Source organism: Mobula birostris, chromosome 4 (assembly GCF_030028105.1).
Source record: "Mobula birostris isolate sMobBir1 chromosome 4, sMobBir1.hap1, whole genome shotgun sequence".
Taxonomy (NCBI): domain Eukaryota; kingdom Metazoa; phylum Chordata; class Chondrichthyes; order Myliobatiformes; family Myliobatidae; genus Mobula; species Mobula birostris.
In genome coordinates, this window is record NC_092373.1 from 126,220,865 (window position 1) to 126,245,257 (window position 24,393).

Genomic DNA, 24,393 nt, shown 5'->3' on the forward strand with positions numbered 1-24,393 from the left:
GGTACTCCTTTGATTTGACTATCATCATTTACCTCAGAAAGGGATAATTCTCTGTCAAGGAAGCAAACCTTTTGGTTGGATGTGAAGTGCAGAATTAATGCAAGTGATTAACACACGTTTTCTTCTGCGATGAAAGGCTACTGTTGGAAGCTATTTAAAATGTGAGCTCAATTGCTCCCATTTCCCATAGAAATTAGATTAGTCATCACAGTAAAATGCTTGGGGAATAAAATACAATCAAATGAACATTTGTAACTCTGAATGCTTGGTTAAGTATGCATATTCACAATAAAAAAATGGCCTAATATTAATTCATGAGGTTAAATTGAAGTGATAAAATTCATCTTCACTATGAATGATGATTTATTGGTCAATAAAAATGGAATGGGGCCATTTGCCCTGTCAGTTTTCAGCTGGTATGGTACTTCACTGTCCCTGACTCAGAATAACAGTCTGCAATTTAGTCAATGCAGCAGCTGTGAGGATCAATTGAACTAAGTAAAGAGATACTGAGGGAATCTGAAATCAGATTTCTTTTACTTGAAGCCAGTTTTATAGCAGATTTTTTTTTTGTCATTTGGTCAGGTATATGGAGCTCAGAAAAATGAGAGATATAGGTAACCCTAGGTAACGTCTCAGGTAAGGACATGTTCGGCACAGCTTTGTGGGCCGAAGGGCTTGTATTGTGCTGTAGGTTTTCTATGTTTCTATGTTTTCTTTCATGTACTTTGATGAGTTTTTCATGTGTTCTCCCACCATAAGATACAACGTTCCCCGAACCCCTCCAATTTACTGCAAGAAACCAATGCAATCACAACCCCGGGAGTTGTGGGGGGGAGAGATAATTATTTATTTCAGTGGACGTTCCCATCTACCTGAGGTCTCTCTCCTCTTCAATGATAATGGGGTGAGGTGAGCAACCTAGAAACTTAGACACTGATCCTGGACCAGCGTCTTGATATGACCAGAAATCTATTGGCTCAGAGGAATGTTCATCAAGTGTGAAGTGTTGCTTTCTGTGTCTGCTTGAGTAACCAGAGAGGGACTTTGATTCACCTCTCACCCTGATTAATACATCTTCAACATAGTGTCATGTCTCCATAATAAACTTTAAGTCTCTGACCTTCTGACTCAGAGATAGATGCACTACCACTTGGCACATCATACTTGACTTTACCCTTCGCTGAGTAACTTAAGCCTCAATGAATAAGGAAGCAGCATTCTACAAAATCACACTCCACTGGGGTGAACATCATTTCCATCCTTCCTGACATCTGCTTCCCCAACATGCCCACACTATCTACTTTAAACCCTATTCTTGTGTGTTTTTCTTTACTAAATGGTGCTTGATGGACAGTTAATGAAAAAAGTTCGATTGTAAGGATCACCAATGAAGTTGTCAATGTCACTGAAGTTGCTCTTTTATCATTGGTAGTTCCAGGGAAGGGGCCATTTTTTGGCTGATGTCCTGGAGTTCTACTCTCTGCAACCCAATATTGCCTCTTGTATTCTTATGTCATAATACACTGAGAGGAATAATACAAACCCACAAAGCAGTGCGGTCCTTTGATCGAATGGTGTTCTTGGTTTCATGAAAGAAGCTTAGGTTAAAAGAACAGGGCAGTTATGTTCAGCCTTTGTGAAACAGTCATTAGACTGTATGACTATTGTGTCCACTTGTGGTCACTGCAATTTACAAAGAGTATTGAAGAAATTTACCGTAATATTCTAGGGATGAGTAATTTCAGCTACAAGGTTAGACTGGAGAAGTTTGAGATTTACTTCATGAGCAAAGAAAATTGAATTAGGAAGAGCATACCTGATAAATAAATACCCCATAACACCAATCTTACCTACTGGTAAGGAAACACCAACACCCTTGAATGAAAAATCCTACAAAAAGTAGTGGATATGGCCCAGTCCATCACACATAAAGCTCTCCCAACCACTGAGCACATCTACATGAAAGACTGTTGCAGGAAAGCAGCATCCATCATCAGGGACCCCCATCACCCAGGAAATGCTCTGTACTCCCTGTTGCCATCAGGAAGAATGTACAAGTGCCCACCAGGGTCCAGAACAGTTACGACCTCTCACGATCAAACTCTTGAACAAAAGGGGATTACTGCATTCAACTTCACTGGCCTCATCATTGAAGTGTTTCCCCACAACCAACTAACTCACTTTCAAGGACCCTTCGTCTCATGTGCTCAATATTTACTGCTTATTTATTTATTATTATTGTTTTTTCTTTTGGTATTTGCACAATTGTCTTCTGCACTCTGGTTGAATATAGTCGGGCGAACTTTCATTGCTACTGTTAAGGCTATTACTCAATAGATTTGTTGAGTATGCCCAAAAGAAAATGAATCTCAGGGTAATACATGATGACATACATGTATCTTGATAGGAAATTTACTTTGAACTTTGCTCTGATTCCAGATTCTTCAACTCACACACCGGGGGGCGGGGGGGGGGGTACATTACAGTGGTCACCAGCTTGTACACCTTTGGGATATGGGAAGAAAGCAGAGCATCCATTAGGAGAGCGTGCTAACTCCACACAGACAGTGCCAGAGGTCCGCAACGAACCAACCCAGGTCAGCAGTGCTGTGCTGCTATTATGTGCAAAGGGAAGTTACTTAAAAGAAATTGTTCTGGTTTTATTTTTTTTTAATAATTCTTAAAATGTTTAGAAGTGCTTCTGGATGTTTTTAGTTAATTATTTTTGATGGAGATGGATAAAGAGTATTTGTTGAGGGTGAACACGAGAGGTAGAAATGTCATTGCAGACTTGGGTAAACAGGATATGAGGAAATTTATAAGCAAAAATAGTTGGATATACGTTCAAATTTTGTAAGAGTGAGAGGAAAGGAGCAGCTTTGAGTTGGCAGTGTGAATAGCTTGAAATGGTACCTACCTCAGCAGATGGGCCAATGACTCCTGCTCACCTTTCCTTTAGAAGCTTTACAAGGAAATATATGTGTTAAAAAGCCACATGTTGTTATTTACTTATTCTATTTTATTTATTTAGAGATACAGCACAGTAACAGATCCTTCCAGCCCAAATAGGCCCATATCACCCAATTACACCCACGTGACCCATTAACCTACTCACCTTATGTTGAATACATTTCTGTTTTCTTTTTGTGATTACCCAATACCTGCCCCCAATTCCCACTACTATCCTGCCTGTCACCCACCAACCCCTTTGACCCTCCAGCCTATCTAGCAAAGATAAGGTGTAGTATATTGCATTGAATGATGGCGAAGCAGTGTTTGTAGATAACTGTACAGTAAGGTGTAATAAATGTGGAGCATTGTGGATGCAGAGATTCCCCTGTTTTCTTGATCTCTAATCATTATTAATGATACTGCAACCTGATCAACAGGATATGGAGAGAAATAAAGAATACCAGAATATGATGTTTTAACAAAAATAACAATATTACATTTGAATAAATATATCAGAATTGTATGTTTAACTGCTCTAGGATCTCAAAATAGAGAAAAATGTGCTACGTACATGGTTTCTAATAATGGTGTTCCACAATAAGCTTTTGTATGTAAAATGCAATGCTGATGGTCCAATTTTAGTTTGTGCCTAATGATTTCCCTCTGTAATTTGACTTACGAGTAAAAATTTTTACAATGATTATTGTTACTTTACGTTTTGTTTATCAACAGTTTGAATGTTTCAACATACTTTGACTGGGGATCAATGAATGGATTTAACTGAGGCGGCATGGTAGTGTGGTGGTTATCACAACGCTCAACAGTACAGGCGACACAGGGTCATTTCACGCTGCTCCCTGTGAGGGGCTGTACATTCTTCCCGTGACTGCATAGATTTCCTCCGGGTGGTCCAGTTCCTCCTACAGTCCAAAGAAATACCAGTTGGTAGGTGAATTGGTCATTGTATATTGTCCCATGATTAGGCTAGGGTTAAATCAGGGGATTGCTGAGTGGCACGACTCGAAGGGCCTGTTCTGTATCTCAATAAATAAATAAAATAAATGAATACTGAATAATATATGAAACTTACGTGATTTCATTTGCTTATGTGGAAATTGCTGAACTCTCAGTTAATAAAAGGTTGAACAACCATGTAGTAAATACAAAGGAAGCTGATTATTGTGAGGACGAATAGGCCATTTTGAACACACTGACAACAATGAATGATAAACACTACTACTATTGCCTTTCATTAGACGTTATAGACAAACCTGCAGACTTCACCATCATCAGGCCATTCATCTGCAGTTTGAGACTGGGCAGCTCTAACTCCCCCACTGGGCTCAGAATTAATAGCTGTTCCAACCAGGCGCAGAGGTAATACACTCGTGCTTTTCTCTCTCGATATTTTCATGACATATTCATCTTCAACAGTGGAGGAACTCTCAGAACCCTTTTCTATAGATATTTTGTTTTGCACACATTTACTTGAGAAGTTCTTCCCATCAATGGAAGATATTGGAGATGATGAAATCCCCAATTCTTTGTTGTGGAGCATCCTATCTCTTTCTCGGAAGAATATTGCATTACTGCTGTTACAAACTGGGTCAATACTTATCGCACCCCGATCATTTTCAGAGTCCAGTGACAGCAAAGCTGCATCGGATATCTTCTCTTGTTCTTTGTGGGCTTTGATCTTTCTCTTTCTTTTCCTGAAAGCCTTTGTCCTTTCTGAACTTCTCCTTCGGATCTGAGCCCAGTGATCTTCATCTGATGACGAATCAGAATCATTCCTGTGGAATCCATTAGCTTTTGCACAAAACAACTTGGGGTGCTTTTCGGAATGCTTGTTGTGCAAGTGCTCGCATCTTTCACATAGGTTCCTTTGCTTTCTAATTCTTCGCTTTATATGTTTCCTACTAGGGTCCCTGCTGAAAATGTTGAGTGCCATGACAGGAGTTGAATATGTGTCACCATCTTCACAACGGGTAGATCTAAGCACAGCATGCAGAGACGGAAAGTGGCAAGTAGAGAATATGGATGGAAATCATGACAGACATAGCAAAAGAAATGAAAACAAAATGAATTAGTAATTACGTAAATTATTTTCATACATCGATGAAGCAGAAAAACAAGCAAATGAAACACAATAAAGATAAGGATGTGGTTGAGATTGACACAATTCAAAACGATACCCAACCAACCACATATCTAAATGCTGCCTTGCCTGACATACCTGCAAATGTCCTGGGTAGAAGGACTGACAGATGTGCGTGACTGGCTCCAGGGAGCTGTTGCAGTTGTAGGACTACTTGCCTGCAAAAGATAAAGGTACAATATAGTAACTGTGATTTCCAAGCACATCCACTGAGTCCATTCAAAGCAGAAATGTGAAATGTGGACAGGTAATCAGTCTTGAGGGAATCAGGTCTAAGGGAGATAGAAAAGGAATGTAAAAAGGGCAATGTTACGATAGTCATGGGAATGTCAATGTGTCAGTATGCAGGTAGATTTGGAAAATCAGGTGGGTACTGGATCCTGGAGAGAGGGAATTTCTAGTATGCCTATGAGATGGCTTTTTACAGTAGCTTGTGGTTGAGCCCTGGATTGGATGTTGTGTAATGAACAGATTTAATTAGGGAGCTTTAGGTACAGGAACACTTAGGAGGCAGTGATAATTATATGATAGAATTCACCCGATAGTTTGAGAAGGAGAAAATAAAGTCAGGTGTATCAGTATTACAGTGGAGTAAAGGGAGTTACAGAGGCGTGAGAGAGGAGCTGGCCAAAGTTGATTGGAAGGGGACACTAGCAGGGATGCCAACAGAACAGCAATGGCTGGAGTTTCTGGGGCAATTCGGAAGATGCACCCCAAAGGAGAAGAAGTATTCTAAAGGGAGGAAGAGGTAACTGTGCTGAGAAGGGAAGTCAAAGGCAGCATAAAAGTAAAAGAGAGGGCATATAATAGAGCAAAGACTAGTGGGAATTAGAGAATTTGCATGTTTTTAAAAACCAAAAGAAGGCAACTAAAAAACCATAAGGAGAGAAAAGATGAAATAGAAACATAGAAAACCTACAGCACAATACAGGCCCTTTGGCCCATAAAGCTGTGCCAAACATGTCCTTACCTTAGAACTACCTAGGCTTACCCATAGCCCTCTACTTTTCTAAGCTCCTTGTATCCATCCAGGAGTTTCTTAAAAGACCCTATCGTTTCCACCTCCACCACCTTAAAATTATGCCCTCTCGTGCTAGCTACTTCAGCCCTGGGAAGAAGTCTCCGACTATCCACACGATCAATGACTCTCATCATCTTATACACTTCTATCAGGTCACCTCTCATCCTCTGTTGCTCCAAGGAGAAAAGGCTGAGTTCACTGAACCTATTCTCATAAGGCATGCTCCCCAATCCAGGCAACATCCTTGTAAATCTCCTCTGCACCCTTTCTGTGGTTTCCACATCCTTCCTGTAGTGAGGCGACCAGAACTGAGCACAATACTCCAAGTCGGGTCTGACCAAGGTCCTATATAGCTGCAACATTACCTCTCAGCTCTTAAACTCAATTCCACGATTGATGAAGGCCAATGCACCGTATCCTTCCTAACTACAGAGTTAACCTGCGTAGCAGCTTTGAATGTCTTATGGACTCAGACCCCAAGATCCCTCTGACCCTCCACACTGCCAATAGTCTTGCCATTAATGCTATATTCTGCCGTCATATTTGACCTACCAAAATGAACCACCTCACACTTATCTGGGTTGAACTCCATCTGCTACTTCTCAGCCCAGTTTTGCATCCTATCAATGTCCTGCTGTAACATCTGATAGCCCTCCACAATATCCACAACACCCCCAACCTTAGTGTCATCAGCAAATTTACTAACCCATTCCTTCACTTCCTCACCCAGGTCATTTATAAAAATCACAAAGAGTAGGGGTCCCAGAACAGATCCCTGAGGCACACCACTGGTTACTGAAGGTAAGCTAGCTAAAAATATCAAAGAGGATACCAAAAGCTTTTTCAAATGTATAAAGTGTAAAACAGAGGTGAGAGGGGAGATTGGACCACAGGAAAATTATGCTGGAGAGATAATACTGGGGGACAAAGAAATGGTAGATGAACTTAACAAGTATTTTGTGTCAGTCTTCATTGTGGAAGACACCAGTAGTAAGCCAGAAATTCGTGAGTGTCTGGGGGCAGAACTGAATGTAGTTGCTATTAATAAGGTGAAGGTGTGTGGGAAACTGAAAGGTCTGAAGGTAGATACATTACCTGGACCACATGGACTACACCCCAGGATTCTGAAAGCAGTAGCTGAAGAGATTGTGGCGGTATTAGTAATGATCTTTCACTAGATTCTTGGTCAAATGACCAAGAATATCTAAGTCATCATGGTTTCCTTGAGGGTAAATCTTGCCTGACAAATTGTGTTGAAATTTTTTGAGGAAATAACAAGCAGGAGAGTTAGCGGATGTTATTTACTTGGGTTTTCAGAAGACCTTTGACAAGGTGCTGCACACAAGGCTGCTTAACAAGAGTGCATGGTATTGTAGGATAGATACCAGCATGGATAGAAGATAGGCTGACTGGTAGGAAGCAAAGAGTAGGAATAAATGGGGGCTTTTCCGGTAGACTGAATGCTTTTTTCACATTATATGGAAGAAAGAGAGAGAGATTTTGTGGGGTTTTGTTTTGAACAATTTCACAGTACAGCTAAGTGGCCATGTTACTCATGATTCTCAAAGGTCTCTGAGTCAGGATTTAAATTAGGCTCGTAGAAGTTTTCTTTCATGATTAAAATATATATCCTATGAAATTCAATTTGTATTCTAATTTTGTTTTAATTTACTGATGTTCGTAGTTTCTTAAATTTGTTCATATTATGTTTGAGTTGATATTAGATTATATTAGATAATTAAAATGTTCTAATTATGTTCCTATCCTTTGAAGAACTGAGACTATCAGATCCCTCAAGCAAATAGTTTTTAAGTTTTATCTTCCATAACCTATATCAAATTGTATTAACTGTGAGGAAGGCGCAGAACATTGACTGAGTGTATACTTTACAATAATGATTGAAAAAAGTGTCTACTATCCACAGGTGCCTAGATGTCCTTCTGCCCTTCAAATATTTGTAATTTCTCCTGAAAAGCATGTTCATATTTAGGCATTTAACTTCATGTGTAACTTACAAATGACATCTTAGCAAGTCACAACAGGTCTGCTTGAAGCTTCTATTGCTTTTATTAAGCTGGCCTGCAAGTCAGTGATCTCCTGAGAAGACCTGCTCACTGTGTATTGATTTATCAAGATTTGTAAGGGTAGAGGGGGAAGAATTGAAAGGCAAGAGTCTTTCATCAGTTTGGTCATAACTAGTCTGGCTTACTTATCCCTTCTGAACTTTAAATCAATGACATGAATCCTCTTTCAAGATTCAAGATTGCCTAATGTTATTTCCAGTACACAAGTGTAAAGGAGAACAAAATAATTGTTACTCCAAATCTGATGCAGCATAAAAAACACACAATAAGATTAAGCATACTATTATTAAAAAAACACAATATATATAAATACATAAGGTAGTTCATATACATAGATTACAGAGCTAAATTCAATTATAGCTCCTGAATTAAAAGAACTGTATTTTTTATCCTCCACAACCTCATTTTCAATTTACTATTTGCCATTTATGACATTGTTATAGAAAGTCTTTCATGCTTAACAATCTTTTTGTAACAGCTGTGTAGCACCAGTCTTATCGTGTGTCATTAGTCACTGCACTCTTTTGAGAAAATCAAATTACACTAGGTGCTAGTAGGCCATCAGAAGAATCCAGGTATCAGAAGGAGGCAGTGAATAGAAACCACACACTTTTGGAGATAAGTTTTTTTTCTAAGAAAAAAACAATATGTACAAAAGATTTACATGAGGAAGAACAATTCAAAATTCAGACATTCTGTTTGGGTTCCAAATCTTAGATATCAACAAAAGCCAAATTCCTGCTTAGTTAGAATCAGTGATGTTCATTAGAATAACCTTTGTTACTCCAATTTCTCTAACTTATTAGATCTAGTATTATTCCCTCTTTAAAAGTTTACAGATTAAACTTTCCTTTTTACTTATTCCCAGTTAGTTAGAAAACCAAATACAATTCCTATTCTCAAGTATTACAGTTAAGTTCAGTTTCAGTTCCAGGCGGTATACGTCCAACCGTATTAAATCCTCTGCGTCAATACACACTTCATTCCCGCGGTGGTTCTTTATCTTGGGTGGCTTGCCATCTTGTTTCTTGGCTCATTGCAATGAAATAGTTGATCATCCACAAAAAATCAATTCACAAACTTGTACCAAAACTTGACCAAATCCCTTGGTATGATTTTGCAGAAATAATTCCCGACTACAAGGTAGGGATCTTGGACACTGGTTTCAGCCGATATTGTTTCATTACAGCTGCTGCATATCATAGCTGTAGCTTCAATAAATCTTTTATCACTATTGTCTCTCCTACAGGAGTTTCACCCTGAGGTTTTCTAGTAGGGTAAATAATACTCACTACTAATTCTACTCTTAAGAGTTCATGTCTTCAGCTTCTAATCTTTGCTGCTTTTCTCTCCTTGTCCATCCTGTGTCCAGCCTGCCCTGCCCTTGCATAGCGTCTTTTTCAAATTCTACTTCTTTTAAAATCAGTTAACCCTGTTTTCATCCCTCCACAGGCAGAACTTTCTAACATTATAAATTTGGGTTTAATTAATCTGGGTTACACTTACATGCTTCCTTACAGGATGAAGTGAGACTGTTCAATGCTGATAGTAGAATAATCAATTCCATTTGTAATTTCTTGGATGATGATGCAGTTAACTCAGCAGACAGGAAGTCCTAGATAATGTTCAGGAAGGGGGTGATATGTGGCAAGTAACAAGTACCTACACATGAAAGCTATGGGGCTATCTTTGTTGTGTGGACTGTTGAAGCTTAAGAAGACAGATCATCTACACCTGTACCAGGGCACTTATGGATGGGAAATAAATAATGATACACCTATTAAATGATTAAAATCAGAAGTTACCTTAATCATGTTTTCAGGAGTTCTGTCCCTTAATTTTGGGATTAACCTCATTTATTTATACTGTATTTCAACTTCAAAAGCATATGATGACATTTACAGCAGAATGGAAATAAAAAAAATGAAGAGTTCCCAATTCCAGCCAGATGTGAAAGGGACAACCTCGATTAGCTGCCATTATGCACTTCCTTCCTCTCCAGTTTGACTGGATAATGAGATGCTGATTTGATGCTTCTTAATTCTAATGAGTTGTTAGGATAACTTCCACCCATTAATATGTCACATCTATTTTAGATGTAACAGATTTTATACCTTGAATTTCACTGAAATATATGCTTTCTTGAATAATACCTATGGCATTGAATTATACTTCATTATGAAAATAATGCAAACTGCCAAAGGAAATTTGTGTTCAACTGAAACTTCAACAGTGATTTAATATATTTCAGTGGTTTAATCAACTTAAAATGGTGTGATTGTGGAATTTCAGATACATACAGTATACTAGAAGTTGCAATAGCAACCAATAATAATTCTTCTAAACCATAGTGCTCCTGAACAATAACCTCCAACAAGTAATAATGAATAAAAAAACAAAGGGCATTGTGTGGCTCCATTCCTGAAAACATTCTCTATTGTCATCCAGTTGGAAAGCAAGAGATAGCAGCATAACCTGAATAAGAGAAAATAAATCTGCAAAGGAGGGCAACTTGCTGGTTCAATTATTCCTTTCCTGTGAACTTTACAATGATTTCAGTATGAACTCAACACAATAGGTTTTATTTATTACAGAGAGGTGATCAGTAAGAACATAGAATTGCACAGCCTGTGGCTGAGGTCTTGGAGAGGGTGCAGAAGAGGTTTACCAGGATGTTGACTGTTTTTGAGGGCATGCGTTATCACAAGAGGCTGGATAAGCTTGGGATATTTTCTCTGTAGCACCCGAAGCTGAAGGGAGATCTGATAGAGGTTTACAAGATTATGAGAGGCATAGAAAGAGTGGACAAAGACTAACTACTTGTCTGGGTTGAAATACCAGAGGACATGCATTGAAGGTAAGAAAGGCTAGGTTCAAGGGGGATGTGAGGATTAAGTTCTTTACTCAGAGAGTGGTGGATGCCTGGAATGCACTACCTGGTATGGTAGAGATGAATACATTAGAGGCTTTTAAGAGACGTTTAGATAGGCACATGGATGTAAAGAAGATGAGGGGATATGGACATTGTATAGATTGGAGGAATTAGTGTTTGGGTGTTTCTGATTTGTTTTTTAGCTGGTTCAGCATAGTGCTGTGGGCCACAGGGCTTGTTCCTATGCTGTACTCTTCTATGTTATGTGTTCTAGAAAGAAGAAAAAACTGACCACCAAGCCAATCTAGATCAATCCCATCTTCTTGCATATCCCTCTGCTTCCTGCATGTTCACATGTCTCACTGAATCCGGATTAAACACTGCTCTCTAGCCTGCTTCCACCATCTCACCTGGCAGCACATTCTAGGCAACTACCACTTTACTTGCTAGGCAAATCTCCTTTAAACTTTCCCTGTTTCACTTTAGGGTTATGCTGTCTGGTATTTGACATTTCTATCCCGGGGGAATAATAAACATCTTGCCCTAAGTATGTCTCTCATATTGTGAGGTTCCTAGGCCAGGGACTCTCATGTTTGCTAAGCTCACTTTCAAAACACCGCAGCTGCCACTTGTAAGATTAAACAGTTGCAAGTAAACTTCCAACTAACAGTTGTTTAGATTCTGGTCATAAACGGGAGCCACTCTTCAGTTCTTAAAATGTAAATGGAAAGCAGTAATCAAGCTGAAGTTTAAAAACACATCTTTGCAAACAAGCTCTGTATAGGTCCACAGACTTGCCGGCTAATAGCATCCAGTCTTACTGCTCAAGATGTGCAGAAGAGGACAAAGAGTTACTTACTTTGGCTTGTTTCAAAACAGATAAGTTGATGAAGTTGCTTAGTTCAAAGGAACTTGCAGTCCAGATGGGTAATATCATCTAGTATATCAATTAAATGATCTATTAATAGATGTACTCAGATAAGTTACTTTTAAGTACTCAGATGAGTTAGTTTACAGCATTAATGGTGGGTAGTTGAGATCTATGTCTCCAAAAAGAGTAAAAAGGGTATCTGAAGAAATATATATGTGTGAAATTACCCCTGGGAAAAAGAGGGTACAAATGTAGACAGCAGTTCAGGGTTATTAGGAAATGGGTAAGGAACATCAAGAAGAATGAAAGAAACATGGGGTAAACTAGAATCCATCCCCCTGGCTTCGTTTTGCAATAGACAATTCATTTGTCTGCATTGTTGGTACTGTATGTCTTTTTAGTTTATTGGAATTGTACCTGTGTTTTGGAAATGATTTGTATTGTAGAAGTGGCTTGTAATTTGGAAATGCTTTATAAAATGGAAATCCTCTGTGAGTTTAAACGTGTTTTACGAATGTTGCCTGGATTTAAATGTGTACCACTGTATAAAAATGAACTGTGCTTTAAACTACTTTGTTAGCTGGAAGTATTTTCTCCTGGGTAGAAACAGTGGGCATGAGCAGCTACATTCGCCTTGGAGAATAAACAGGGAAGTAAATTAATCTTTGAATATTAGGTAGTTACAGTATAATCTCCCTTTAGTGAGGGTACCAGTGGCTATTTATATCTGATAGGGATTAAGGTCTTTGTTTGAGATCATAAATTTGTGGTCAGCAATCCCAATTGCAGTGTATTTGATATTTTAGTATTATTAATATATTGTTTGATTAAGTGTTCTTCATTTACTTACATAATTCATTATGAGTTATATGTAAGAAGTATGTGAATAGCACACATTATTATGCCACCACATCATATGCGAGCACTTTACTGGCAAAAAAGGAACTAAGTAGACAAGTATCCTGGCTCCTCAGTTTTTTTTTCGATTAGTTTATGGAGTTACCAAACATAACAGTAGTGATGAGGAAGTTTCAAAATGAACACAAGATGACTAGCCACCTGTTGAATTGCAGCACATTTTTCTTCAGAAGGAAAGAGAGATGTGTGAGTAAATAAAAAAGGCACAAAATGGATGAAATTAGCAAACAATGAGTACAGCCATGGGTTCATAAACAGTGAGTACCAGGTGATAATATTAATAAATAAAAAAGCAAAAATGGCAGACTATATCAGAAAGATAGACTAGTTAGATTGCACAACAGATAACTGGATGATGTCTACTGAACAAAATCAGCAATATTTTGAAGCAAATGAAAAACAGTGTTGTTGAGTGCAATGGGTGAAAAAAAAACTTTGCTTAGAAGTTTAACTGCTCCAACTAAATAAGATAAAATGAGCTTCATTGTTTTTGTGAATGTAATGCAAGTATAGTTAGAACTGAAACCATTGTTGATTGTAGAACACTTTTGGTTTCATAAGTGGAATCAAAATGAAGGATAGTCCATTTCAGCTTATGTGGTTAAATTGAAGAAATTGTCCAAGCATTGTCAATTCAGTGGTGGGCTTAATAATGCATTGAGAGATCGTTTAGTTTGTGGAATCTTACAAGAAAGCATTCAAAAATAGCTCCTAACTGAAGCAAAACTCACATTTAAAATAGCCATTGAAATTGCTGTAGCAATGGAAGCAACAGCTGGAGATGCAATTGAGTGGCAGTCATGAATGGAAGTGAGTGTGAACAAAATTGCAATGTCCAAATATAAACCTGCCTGGATGAACAAATTGTGTTACCATTGAGGTGGGGGCTCACATTCACCAGGCCAATGCAGATTTAGAAGTGAAACTTGCAGAAACAAAGCATATCACATATTAGGAGCATGTCAGGCAGACAAAAATATATCAACAGCACAGGGAAGAGAAAAGAGATAAAAAGTCAAGTTGCAGTTTCAAAAAGATCACTAATCTTCATGCTGTTGATGAAAAATCTGATAATGAAATGAGTGCCTTCTGATTTAGTAGCCTTGAGATTTCAATGTGAAAACTAACATGAACAAGCAATATGGTTTACACCAGAACAGAATGGCAGATTAATTAAAATGGAATTGGACACTGGCTGGCTGTTTCAGTCATTCCATAAAATGAGTTTGAAAGGCATTTCAAAGATTCTAAACTGAATACATGTATCACTGGACAACATTTTTTCGAAAGTGTTTCTTACTCAGAATCTTTTTGTTTATGATAGACTACTTGAAGCTGAACACAAATATAATTTTAGACTACTCGTATCACATAGGAATTTGGAGAAACAAGAAATTAACTTTTATTGAATATATTGTATTTAATTGCTTCATGGTGCTGATGCTTTGCAATAGTTTAACTAAGCTAAGAATGTTTTGTTGATGATTTTCATTTGAATTCAGTGTCTGAGGCTTCTGGCTTAAGTGTCCAGCAATAACCATCCAGCATTGATGGATTCCTGTTGCCCTGATACCATTTCTCCATGAACGCAATGTCCTGGTGAAACCTTTCACCATGCTCGTTACTGACAGTGCCAAGATTTGTAGGGAAGAAGTCTAAATTGGAATGCAGAAAATGAATCTTTAGTGACATGTTGCACTTCATGCTTGAAGTATGTTGTCAACCAGCTGCATGCGGTTTGGTGATCTGTAGTTGCCAAGAACATTTTCAACAACATCCTTGAATACCTTCCATGCAATTTTCTCTAGTCTCACTAGAAATTCTTCAAATTCCCTGTCACTGATGGTCTGTTTGATTTGTGGACCAACAAAAATGCCTTCCTTAATCTTGGCATCAGTTATTCTGATGAATTCTGAATTGAAATTACAAATATAGGCAAATAAACTCTTCCTGGGCTTCAAGCTGTGTACGGGTATTGATGATAACTGATGTTTCAATGACAAACTCTGTCATCTTGTTCAGGGATGATGCCTTGGTAAATCTAGTCTAGTGGTATCTATACCCCTGTAGTCCATCCCTCTTGATTGGTTAGTCCTCATCCAGTCAGGTTTCTGTCATGGTCCGGTCCGTTGACTCCTCATTTTCTTTTAATTCCTTTTCCCCGTATTCTACCGGGCTCTTTGATTAAGACACCTGATTTTCATCCGAAGGGATAAAAACTCCAGCTTACATCTACTCAGGGCTGGACCGTCACCTGAGCCAGTGCAGCAATGCATGTTCTGGGCCGCCAAGAATAGGAGACGGTTAACCTCAGTAAGTGTGGCAATGCATGTTCCGGGCTGCTGAGAATGGTGGATTCTAAGTTGCTTCGGTGCCTGGGGTTGCTTTGGGAATTCTGTCATTTTCATGTCCAGCTGAGGATTGCTGACCATTTGCCATTATTCCAAGTCGGGAATTCTGTCTCTTCATGTCCAGCTAGGTGATTGCCGGTTGCTTGCCGCTTCATGTGCTACTCCGTGTCAAGATACGAATTGTGTGTCGCTGTTAGGTTTTGTCTTCTCGTGTCCAGCTGAGTATTGCCGGCTGTTTGCCACTACTCTGAGTCAAGATACGAATTGTCTGTTGTTGTTTGGTTTAGTCGTCCCTTGTCCAAGTTTGAATCCAGGCTCCGTGTCCGAGTTCGAGTCCCAGCTCCATGTCCAAGTTCGAGTCCTGGCTCCGTGTCCGAGTCCAAGTCCAGGCTCCGTGTCCGAGTCCAGGCTCCGTGTCTGAGTCCAAGTCCAGACTCCGTGTCCAAGCCCAAGTCCAGGCTCCGTGTCCGAGCCCAAGTCCAGGCTCTGTGTCTGAGTCCAAGTACAGGTTCTGTGTCCAAGTCCAAGTCCAGGCTCCCTGTCCAAGTTCAGGCTCTGTGTTCAAGTCCAGGCCCCATGACCAAGATCCGGGTCCAGGCTCCTCTGGTCTGTTGTCCAATGTTCATCTCCGCGTAGGCGTCGGGCTCGATCTCCATGCCCGTGTCCTGTGCTTGGGTCTGCCCATGTAACAGGTTTCCACTCTCCCACATGATGAAGGGTGAATTTTTAAGTGGTAGACAAGGACAAATCAAATAAGGTTCTTTGTTCTAGATGTTGTTCAGTTCTTTGAGAGTTGGGCTAAACTCAATCAACGTTCTAAGTAAAATGATATTGAAAGTACATACTGTGTATGTTACCATATACTACCTTGAGATTCATTTTCTTGCAGGCATTTCAAGAAAAATAAAGAAATACAATAGAGTCTACAAAAAAACATAAATGAGTAAATACTGAAAAATAACCAATGTGCAAATGAATACAAACTGCAAATAAAAAATATACTGAGAACATGAGTTGTAAAGAGCCCTTGAAAGTGAGTCTGCAGGTCATTGACTACCAGGGCAGACAAGCAAAGTGTATATTCCATCATGCTTCAGACTTAGATCATCAAAAGGCTCCGGGGTATCACAAAGTGACCCATTTATCACTGGAGAGTCAGCCTCTGACCTGACCTGTGCCTGGTGCCACAAAATTCTATGGCTGGTTCAGCACAGAATCAGGTTAGTGATAATCTCCAGCATGTTGATGGTGGGGGACTTGACCATTGTAATACTCACTAATGTCAAGGTAATGGTTATACACTCTCTTGCTGAATTTCATCATTGTCTAGAACTTTTGTGGTGTCAATCTTGTGCCCAGGATGCTAGTCAGTGTTTAGAAGTGATGCCAATACTGCTGCAAGTACAAATATAAATAGGCTTTAAAGTATTGGCATGGCGCTGAAGCACAGACTATTTTCAGATATAGACATTGTTTGCATCTTTGCAACCAGTGAGTTAGATCTGAGATTGGGGGCAAATTCTGCTGAGCAGCCTATAGCTCCTGGTCACACAGTAATACATTTACACAATACATTCGACCATTTTTCTAAAAATCCTCCAACAAACTCTTGCAAGTTTCCTGGCCGGGACTCCCGGCATAATTTGGCGCAAGCTGCTTAGTCAAACTCTGCACTTGATCATTGGAGCAAAGCTTGTGCAATGTGGCTGCTGGCCAGCTCTGCACAGGCGAGTGCCCACATCTAGAGAGTGCCCACAGCTCACCATTGGCATTGGGTTGGAGACCTGACACTGACTTTGGTGACAGTGCAACTACGCTGCTGATTTTGGCCTGAATCCCCTCCACAATCTTCAACTCCAAGTTTGTGTTAATACTCCAAGCCAACTTTATGAGTTAAGGCAAAAACTATTTAACTGTCTTTATCATTCAGCCACATGTACATTATTCACACTAGATTTATTCATCAAAGCATTATGGAGCAACGTAGTGTTTGAAGGAGCACACTGATGCTTCCCCAGACTCCACAGAAAGGTGAATAAAGAGAAGACTTACCTTACGGAAATGAAACTTCAATAGCTCTATTAATTTTGGGAGATCTCAAATGGGTGTTTGATTCCCTTATTATATATGCATGCTGCAGGATCAATACAGCATCAGCATAATTCATGGTAAAATGGACACACATTTCTTTTGTTGTTCATTTAATGGGAAATTGAAATTACTGATCTCCTAAGCAGCTGTAGGCTAAACTAGATAGCTCTGATTCTGAAAACCTATCAGATGGTTTGGTACATTTGGCAATAATAAAATTACCTCCTGCTCTTAAAATAGCAACAGAATTGCTATTAATTTCAGCATGTTAAGCGTCCAATTTCTATTTTATAATTTAACTGGGTCCTTTAGACGGAATGACTTGTAAACCTCATTTGCAGCTGTTAATTAAACCCAGTTCAGAATTCTAACTTTCTCCAGAGACCACAGGTCACTGCTTTATGTAGACATGACATGCAAACACAATTAGCTCGACCGCTCATGGTCTTGGCAATAAAAGGACATCAATAAATATTGACGTTTACCTGAGACATTATAACTAGCTCTTGCTGATAAAACATAGTTAACCCCATAGGCTGTGGACATAGAGCGTATATTTCCCACTGACAACTATTGAATGATGTGAAAGATTTTCTTACTCACCCTTGCGTCCACAGGGGCATAGAGTTATACAGTCTGAAAACAGATCATTCTGCCAACCCAATCATGCTGACTAACAAGAACCCACTTACACATTAATCCTATTTTGTATCCTCCACACATTCTCATCAACTGCCCTCAGCCTCTATCTCTACTTCCCCTCCACACACTGATGGCATCTGTTCTTCTTTATCTGCTGCTTGTCTGTAACTACCCTACCACTTATCAGCTGCTGACTCCCACCCCATCCTGGCTTCATTTGCCCATCACCACCCTCCTCACTGGGTTCCATCTATGATCTGTAACCACCTTCTCAGCCCAATATGTTAACAACTCACAGTTCAAAGTTCAAAGTAAATTTTATAATAAAGTACACAGTCCTCTGAAGTCTGGCTCAGGGACCTCTGGTCTCCCTTGCTGGAAGCCTGCATTCGGTTCCTTGGTCTTGCCAGCATTGAGTGAGAGGTTGTTTCATTTTCCTCCATGGATGCTGCCTGACCTACTGGGTTCCTCCAGCATTTTGTGTGTGTTACTCCCTTTCTCATTGTTAACAACTTCAATTTTTCCAGCATCCACTGCCACGTCATTTTCTTGGTAAGACCTTAAGGTATCAGGTTTCCTTCAGAATTTCTTCACCTCCCCAGGACCCTCCTTAAATTTACCCCTTTGAAAACATCTGCCCTTACATCACATTGCACATTGCATGGCTAAGTGCTATTTTTGGCTTGGAAACATGTCTGTGAATCTACTATGCTAAAAGTACAAAAGCCGTTGTCCTTGATAAAGGTTTCCATAAATAAGGCAGCCATAGATGCCAGACCAACAGATATATCAGCTTGAGGTACAAAGACTGCTCGCACTGTAAAATGGAACAAAAAAAAAACTGAACTGCTGAAGCAGTTTAGTCAGTCAGGCAGCATTTGTGTAGGCATTTTGGGTCACGATCCTGCAACAGAACTCAGGACTGAGAGAGGAGAGATAGCCAGTTTAAAGAGGTGAGAGGGAGGGGAGAGTCACAGGCTGGAAGGTGGTGAGTGGAGGCACAACAGGCTGCAGATGCTGAAATCTAACAAGGAAGGTGGCAAATGGAACTGGATAGGGGATGGATGATGGGCAGATGGAACTAGTTAGGGGAAAGGAAAAGAACTGGATGGCAGCGCTATCAATCTAGCAATCACAAATTAAGGCAGAGATGGGATGAAAGTACTTCACACAGGGGATAGCAGATCCTCATAATTCTTGACTCAAGAGGGCTGTGGAGGCTCGCTCGCTGAGTATATTTGAAACATGTATTCAGAAGCTTTAGCAATAAAGTGACTCAAAGGAAATGGGGCTGCGATATGAAAGCTGCCAAAATTAAAAGCTCAGCTATGATTGTGCACCGTGTTGAAAAGGTTTATTCCTTCTACCATTCTTTATGTGCTTCTGACTTAATATGCTTCAGCCTATTACTCTACCCACAACACCCTACCAGACAACTGGGACTTGCTTGCTTTACAATTCTAGTATATTGGAGTTGTTATTTTGGGTAATTTCTAACCACCTCTACTGTGGCCCTGTCAAAGGAAATAAATCTCACAGTGGTGGCTTCAAGAGTCAATAGGCACCTTTTAATATGTATGAAAAGCCAAATAATTGCTTCAGAGGTGTGTTCTAGACTTAATTATATTTTTTCATTTTCCAATGTGACAGGTGATACAGTCTTGTCCACATTATTGGAAAATCAAATCAATTAGTAACAGAAAAATGTAGTCAACTTAGATGAATTCACAGCCCCATAAAAGTGAAATGACTCCAATCATATTGAATAAACCTTGAAGACTGCAATGAATAAAATTTTGCAGCACTTATATAACCTTCTGCTGCAAAGCGATGCAGTTGAATTGTTTGCTGTATTAATTATAAACCTCCCTCACAGACAGAAGATTACTTTTGTGGCACAGAAATCAGATGGGATTTGCTTTGATGTTTACAGCTGTTGGTGTGAATCTCTGATTTCTTCCTTGATTTTTAATCCAGTTAAGGCTGTTTCTCTGGCAGACAGAGGCGTGAGCATGCACTCCTGCACCATTACAGCTGGGATGCATGGATTTCTCAGGAGCCTATTCTGCTAATACTCTAATACATTGTGAAGATAAGCTCAATGTTAATTTAATTGAACTTGTGCCAGGATCACGTACACCAGTAATCTGTGTGTTATTGTGGCCATTTCTAAGCTTTGTAGTCTCTGCCTAAATCAGCCTTTTGTTTTACATGAGCTAAAAAGTTTCTACTGGCAATCTTGCAGTCTTACACAGGAACATAGAATTCAGAGATAAATCAGAAGTCAGGTAAAGAGTCTAGGACTGAAGCTCGGATCTGCTGAGCCGAGAAACGAGATGCCATTAAAATCCAGACCTCGTTCAACTGACCTTGAGCGAGTCTTTAGAAATCTCTTCCTCAGATGGCGCTGGAAGCAAAGCTCTTAAATATTTTTAAAGTTGAAGTAAATAGGTTCTTGATATGAAAGGAGGTGAAAGGCTCCCATTTGTAGGAAGGAATACAGAAATGAAATTACAATTGATCCTGCTCAAGGGGCTTATAGTCAGTGCAGGCACGTGGTTTGTTTGTATTTTTGCATTTTACTTTTTCATAAAGTTTTTAATTGATTTCTAGTACTTCAAGATGTTTCAATAACAGTTAGTTACTTTTAAAATCATTATAATTAATTTAGTATTACATAATTAATAAAATAACTGTTGTAAGTGTACCTGACCAACAGAGAACTTCTGGCAGTGGTGAGATGGTCCAGGGCAAGTCGCAGGGTTTGCCAGCTGAGACCTTGTGACCGCTAGTGACATAATTTGCCATGGAATCCAGGCAGGTCAGTCCAACGGAGCCATGAAAGGTAAAGGCAGCTATGGCAGTAAAGCATTTAGGACAGTTGTCATATGCTAATAGGTGACGTTAATACAGATAGGCCAGAGGATCAATTTCTGTGCTATTTGACTTTATGATGATGTTTATTTGATTATTTAGAGATCCAACACAGAACAGGCCCTATTTAACACTTGCCGAATCACAGGACAATTTACAATGACAAATTAATCTATGTCTTTGGACTGTGGGAGAAAACTGAAGCACCAGGAAGAAACCCATGCAGTCAGGGGGTGACACGTGCTGTAGATAGTGCTGGAATTGAACTCCGAACTCTGATGCTCCAAGCTGTAATTGTGTTGCACTAACCGCTAACTGTTCAAGATATGCATTTCTCAAACTGCTAAATGCTTGCGGATGAATATATCGCTACTTCTCCAAAGCTACGATAGCGGGCAACATTCTGACACACACAACTATAGGGTGTGCCACCGGTGTGAAACAGGAAGCCAAGCAAAAAGTTGTGGCAGTTTTCCTTGATTTTGCAAACTAGGAAGGTTCATGCTATAATTCAAAGTGTCTGTTCTTTTAACTGTTAAAATGTTTAAGAAAATCTCTAAGTAAATAAAGAAAAAAAATGACAAAAAGGTTGCCTAAAAATTGCTGTTGGATGCTCCCTAATAATGAAGAATGCAATATAATCAAATTATATTTCAGCAAATATTGTTAAACACTGATTCCAAAATCGTATTAAGTACTAAAGATAGTTTTTGGAATGTTATTCCTTTCAAAAACTGCCGACAGATTTTTGATTTATGGGGCATGATAACAACTACTGGTTTTGCAAAGAAAAGAGAAAAGCCAGAGAAGAATTCAGGAAAGAGTTGATATGAGTACTTGCTTTGTAACTGGAGTAAACAGAAATACATCATTTGAGGTGGCGCCGGAGAGTGGCAACTTACGAAGAAGGCATTCCAGTGGCTATCTTCCATTAGGAGTTTGAGGAGATGTGGTATGTCACCAAAGATTCTAGCAAATTGCTATAAATGTATGTACAATGGAGAGCATTCTAACTGGTTGCATCACTGTCTGGTAAGGAAGGGACAATGCACAGGATCAGAAAAAGCTGCAGAAAGTTGTAAATTCAGCCAGCTCCATTATGAATACTAGACACCTCAGCACCGAAGACATCTTCAAAAGATGATGCCTCAAGAAGGCAGCATACGTCATTTATGAACCCCACCACCCAGGACATTCCCCCTTCTCATTGCTACCATCAGGGAAGAGGTACAGAAGCCTGAAGATACACACTCAATGTTTTCGGAACAGCTTCTTCTCCTCTGGCATTAGAGTTCCGAATGGTCTATGAACCCATGAACACTACAACACCATTTTTGCTCTCTTTTTGCACTACTTATTTCAATATATATCTTATTGCAATTTATAGTATATTTTTTATTTTACACGGTACTGCTACTATAAAACAACAAATTTCATGACATAGGTCAGGCCATGGTTGGCAACTCATCTAGGAGAAGGAAAACTCTGATTGCAAACCTCTGCTGCCTTTAGGGGGAAGGCTTTGGAGTAAATCCTGTGGAAAAATCCAGAGCTGGTGTCCCAAATGGAGTTCAACGCTGACTGGTATCTCCTGCGATGCCACCAGTGCCAAACTGTATCTACCATTCTTTGGGATTCATCAGCTGCATGGAGAGGGAGAGCCTGTTGCACAGGCAACAGTTTGCTTTCCATATTGCACTGCCCTGGCTTGTGTATCGAAGTCAACTGGGATGCCAAAAACCGTGGTCAACCACGACCACCAGAGGGCCATCTCCTGTCAATGATCATAACCTAATTCTGATCCTGATTCAAATCTTCATTCCCAAAATGATATAACACTAGCATTCAGTTCTGCTATTGACTTTGGGACTCGTCGCCATGAGAGATTTGTGCTTCAGGTGAACAATGAACAAAGAGTTTCCATTTTACACAAAGGGATTTAGGCTGCCAGGCACCTCTTGATTAATGCTTGCGACTCCTTAATCTGGTCAATTATACTCTCCAAAAACTGCTAACTACATTAAACAAAATAACTGTTAAAAATGTTGTGATAATCAATTAGAAGAAGGTTTTAAGTCACATATCAGCTGTTTAAGAGAACGACTGGGAAGGATACAGCAGATCAAATGCATTTGTGAAGCACTTGTTGCTCTAATATTTCTTGCTTATGACAATACCCTAGAGGTATTAAAACATTGAAAAATATTATGTGCTCACATCATTATAGCAGGTGAAAATGTACTTTCAATCTTGTCTCCTTAGAAGACGAGAATTTCAAAATTTGATCACTATCCACAGATTATGACGGAACATACAAATATTACAATCAGAAGCCATTTTTAAACCCATGCTATGATAGATTTAACTGTACAGGAAGTCTAAATGAAGATAACTACTTTCTGAAAAAAAGGTCTTATTACCTTTAAATAATACATGCCCTGATGGGCTGTAGGTAAAGTTAATGTTACATTATTGCAGTACTACTGAATAAACCCTCCTACTGTTCCTACTTCTATATTTCATAGAATATGGCAGCATTCAATAAAATAAATGGAGGTCTTTGAAAAAAAACAGGAATAAGATATAACTACTGATTTTCTTTGGCAGATGTGCATTGATTCAGATAAAATAGAATGCTTAAAAAGGTTATACTGTAGCTTTAAAACGCTTTTCTCGAGTAAAAAACAAATGTAACTTTTTTAAAGAAAGGTGGGAGAAACAATGGTAAAAAAAATTGTTCTGTTAGTGAAACATTGGTTATACAAAGATATTTGCATTTATCTGTGGAAATTGTTCCCACAAGCAGTTGTGGAAGCCAAGCCATTTGGGTATATTTAAGGCAGATAGATTCTTGATTAGTCAGGGCATGAAGGGATGCATGGAGAAGACAGGAGATAGGTTTTGAGTGGGAAATGGATCAGTTATGATGAAATGGCAGCACAGACTCGACCGGCCAAATGGTCTAATTCTGCTCCTATATCTTATGGTCTTATGATCTATGGTCTTCATGATTGAGGATAGGGCGGCTGAATACCGGGAATAATTACAAATGATTAAAGTGCACCAATAAAGGATTTGGGACCAGAGTCAATTTAATGATTTTTTTAAATGGAAGGAAGTCATAAATATTACAAAGTTGCCCAGAAAGTGTTCAATTAGATTTCATAAGGATTTATCAGGCAAAATTAACACTAAGGATTTGACAAATTATTGACAGTCATTAGAAGATACAATTTTGACAACAAATTATAAACTGTAAGAGAATAATGAACATTGTCCGACCAGGGCCTGATATGAGGTCTTAATATCATCAGATTATTTTATATGTATTCAGAAGATGTGGCTTTGGTGGAAAGGTTAATATTTTTGCTTGCATACATTCATGCATAAACTTGTTGTGAGCTAGCCTGAAGCTAGCCTCTCAAGAAGGTCCATCATCTGTGCCATGCCATCTTTTCAAAGCTGGCGCTGCACAAGAGGTACAGAAACCTGAAGTCCCACAGGAGCAGGTTCAAGAACAGCTACTTCTCTTAAACCATTCAGTTCCTGATCCAGC

The 24,393-nt window shown here is 39.2% G+C and overlaps 1 protein-coding gene across 9 annotated transcripts in view; it reads right to left on the reverse strand.

The window, feature by feature from the left end:
* LOC140196016 (E3 ubiquitin-protein ligase MARCHF1-like) overlaps nucleotides 1-24,393 on the reverse strand; it is a 606,033-nt gene that overhangs the window by 59,068 nt on the left and 522,572 nt on the right. For 8 of the 9 annotated variants that reach the window (XM_072254709.1, XM_072254707.1, XM_072254708.1 and 5 more), the window contains 2 exons: nucleotides 5,192-5,271; nucleotides 4,227-4,949 (listed from right to left, as the gene is read on the reverse strand). In XM_072254709.1, coding sequence (XP_072110810.1) covers nucleotides 4,227-4,949; nucleotides 5,192-5,271 — 803 coding nt within the window. The remainder of the gene's footprint in view (nucleotides 1-4,226; nucleotides 4,950-5,191; nucleotides 5,272-24,393) is intronic. The other variant, XM_072254716.1, reaches the window with a different exon arrangement.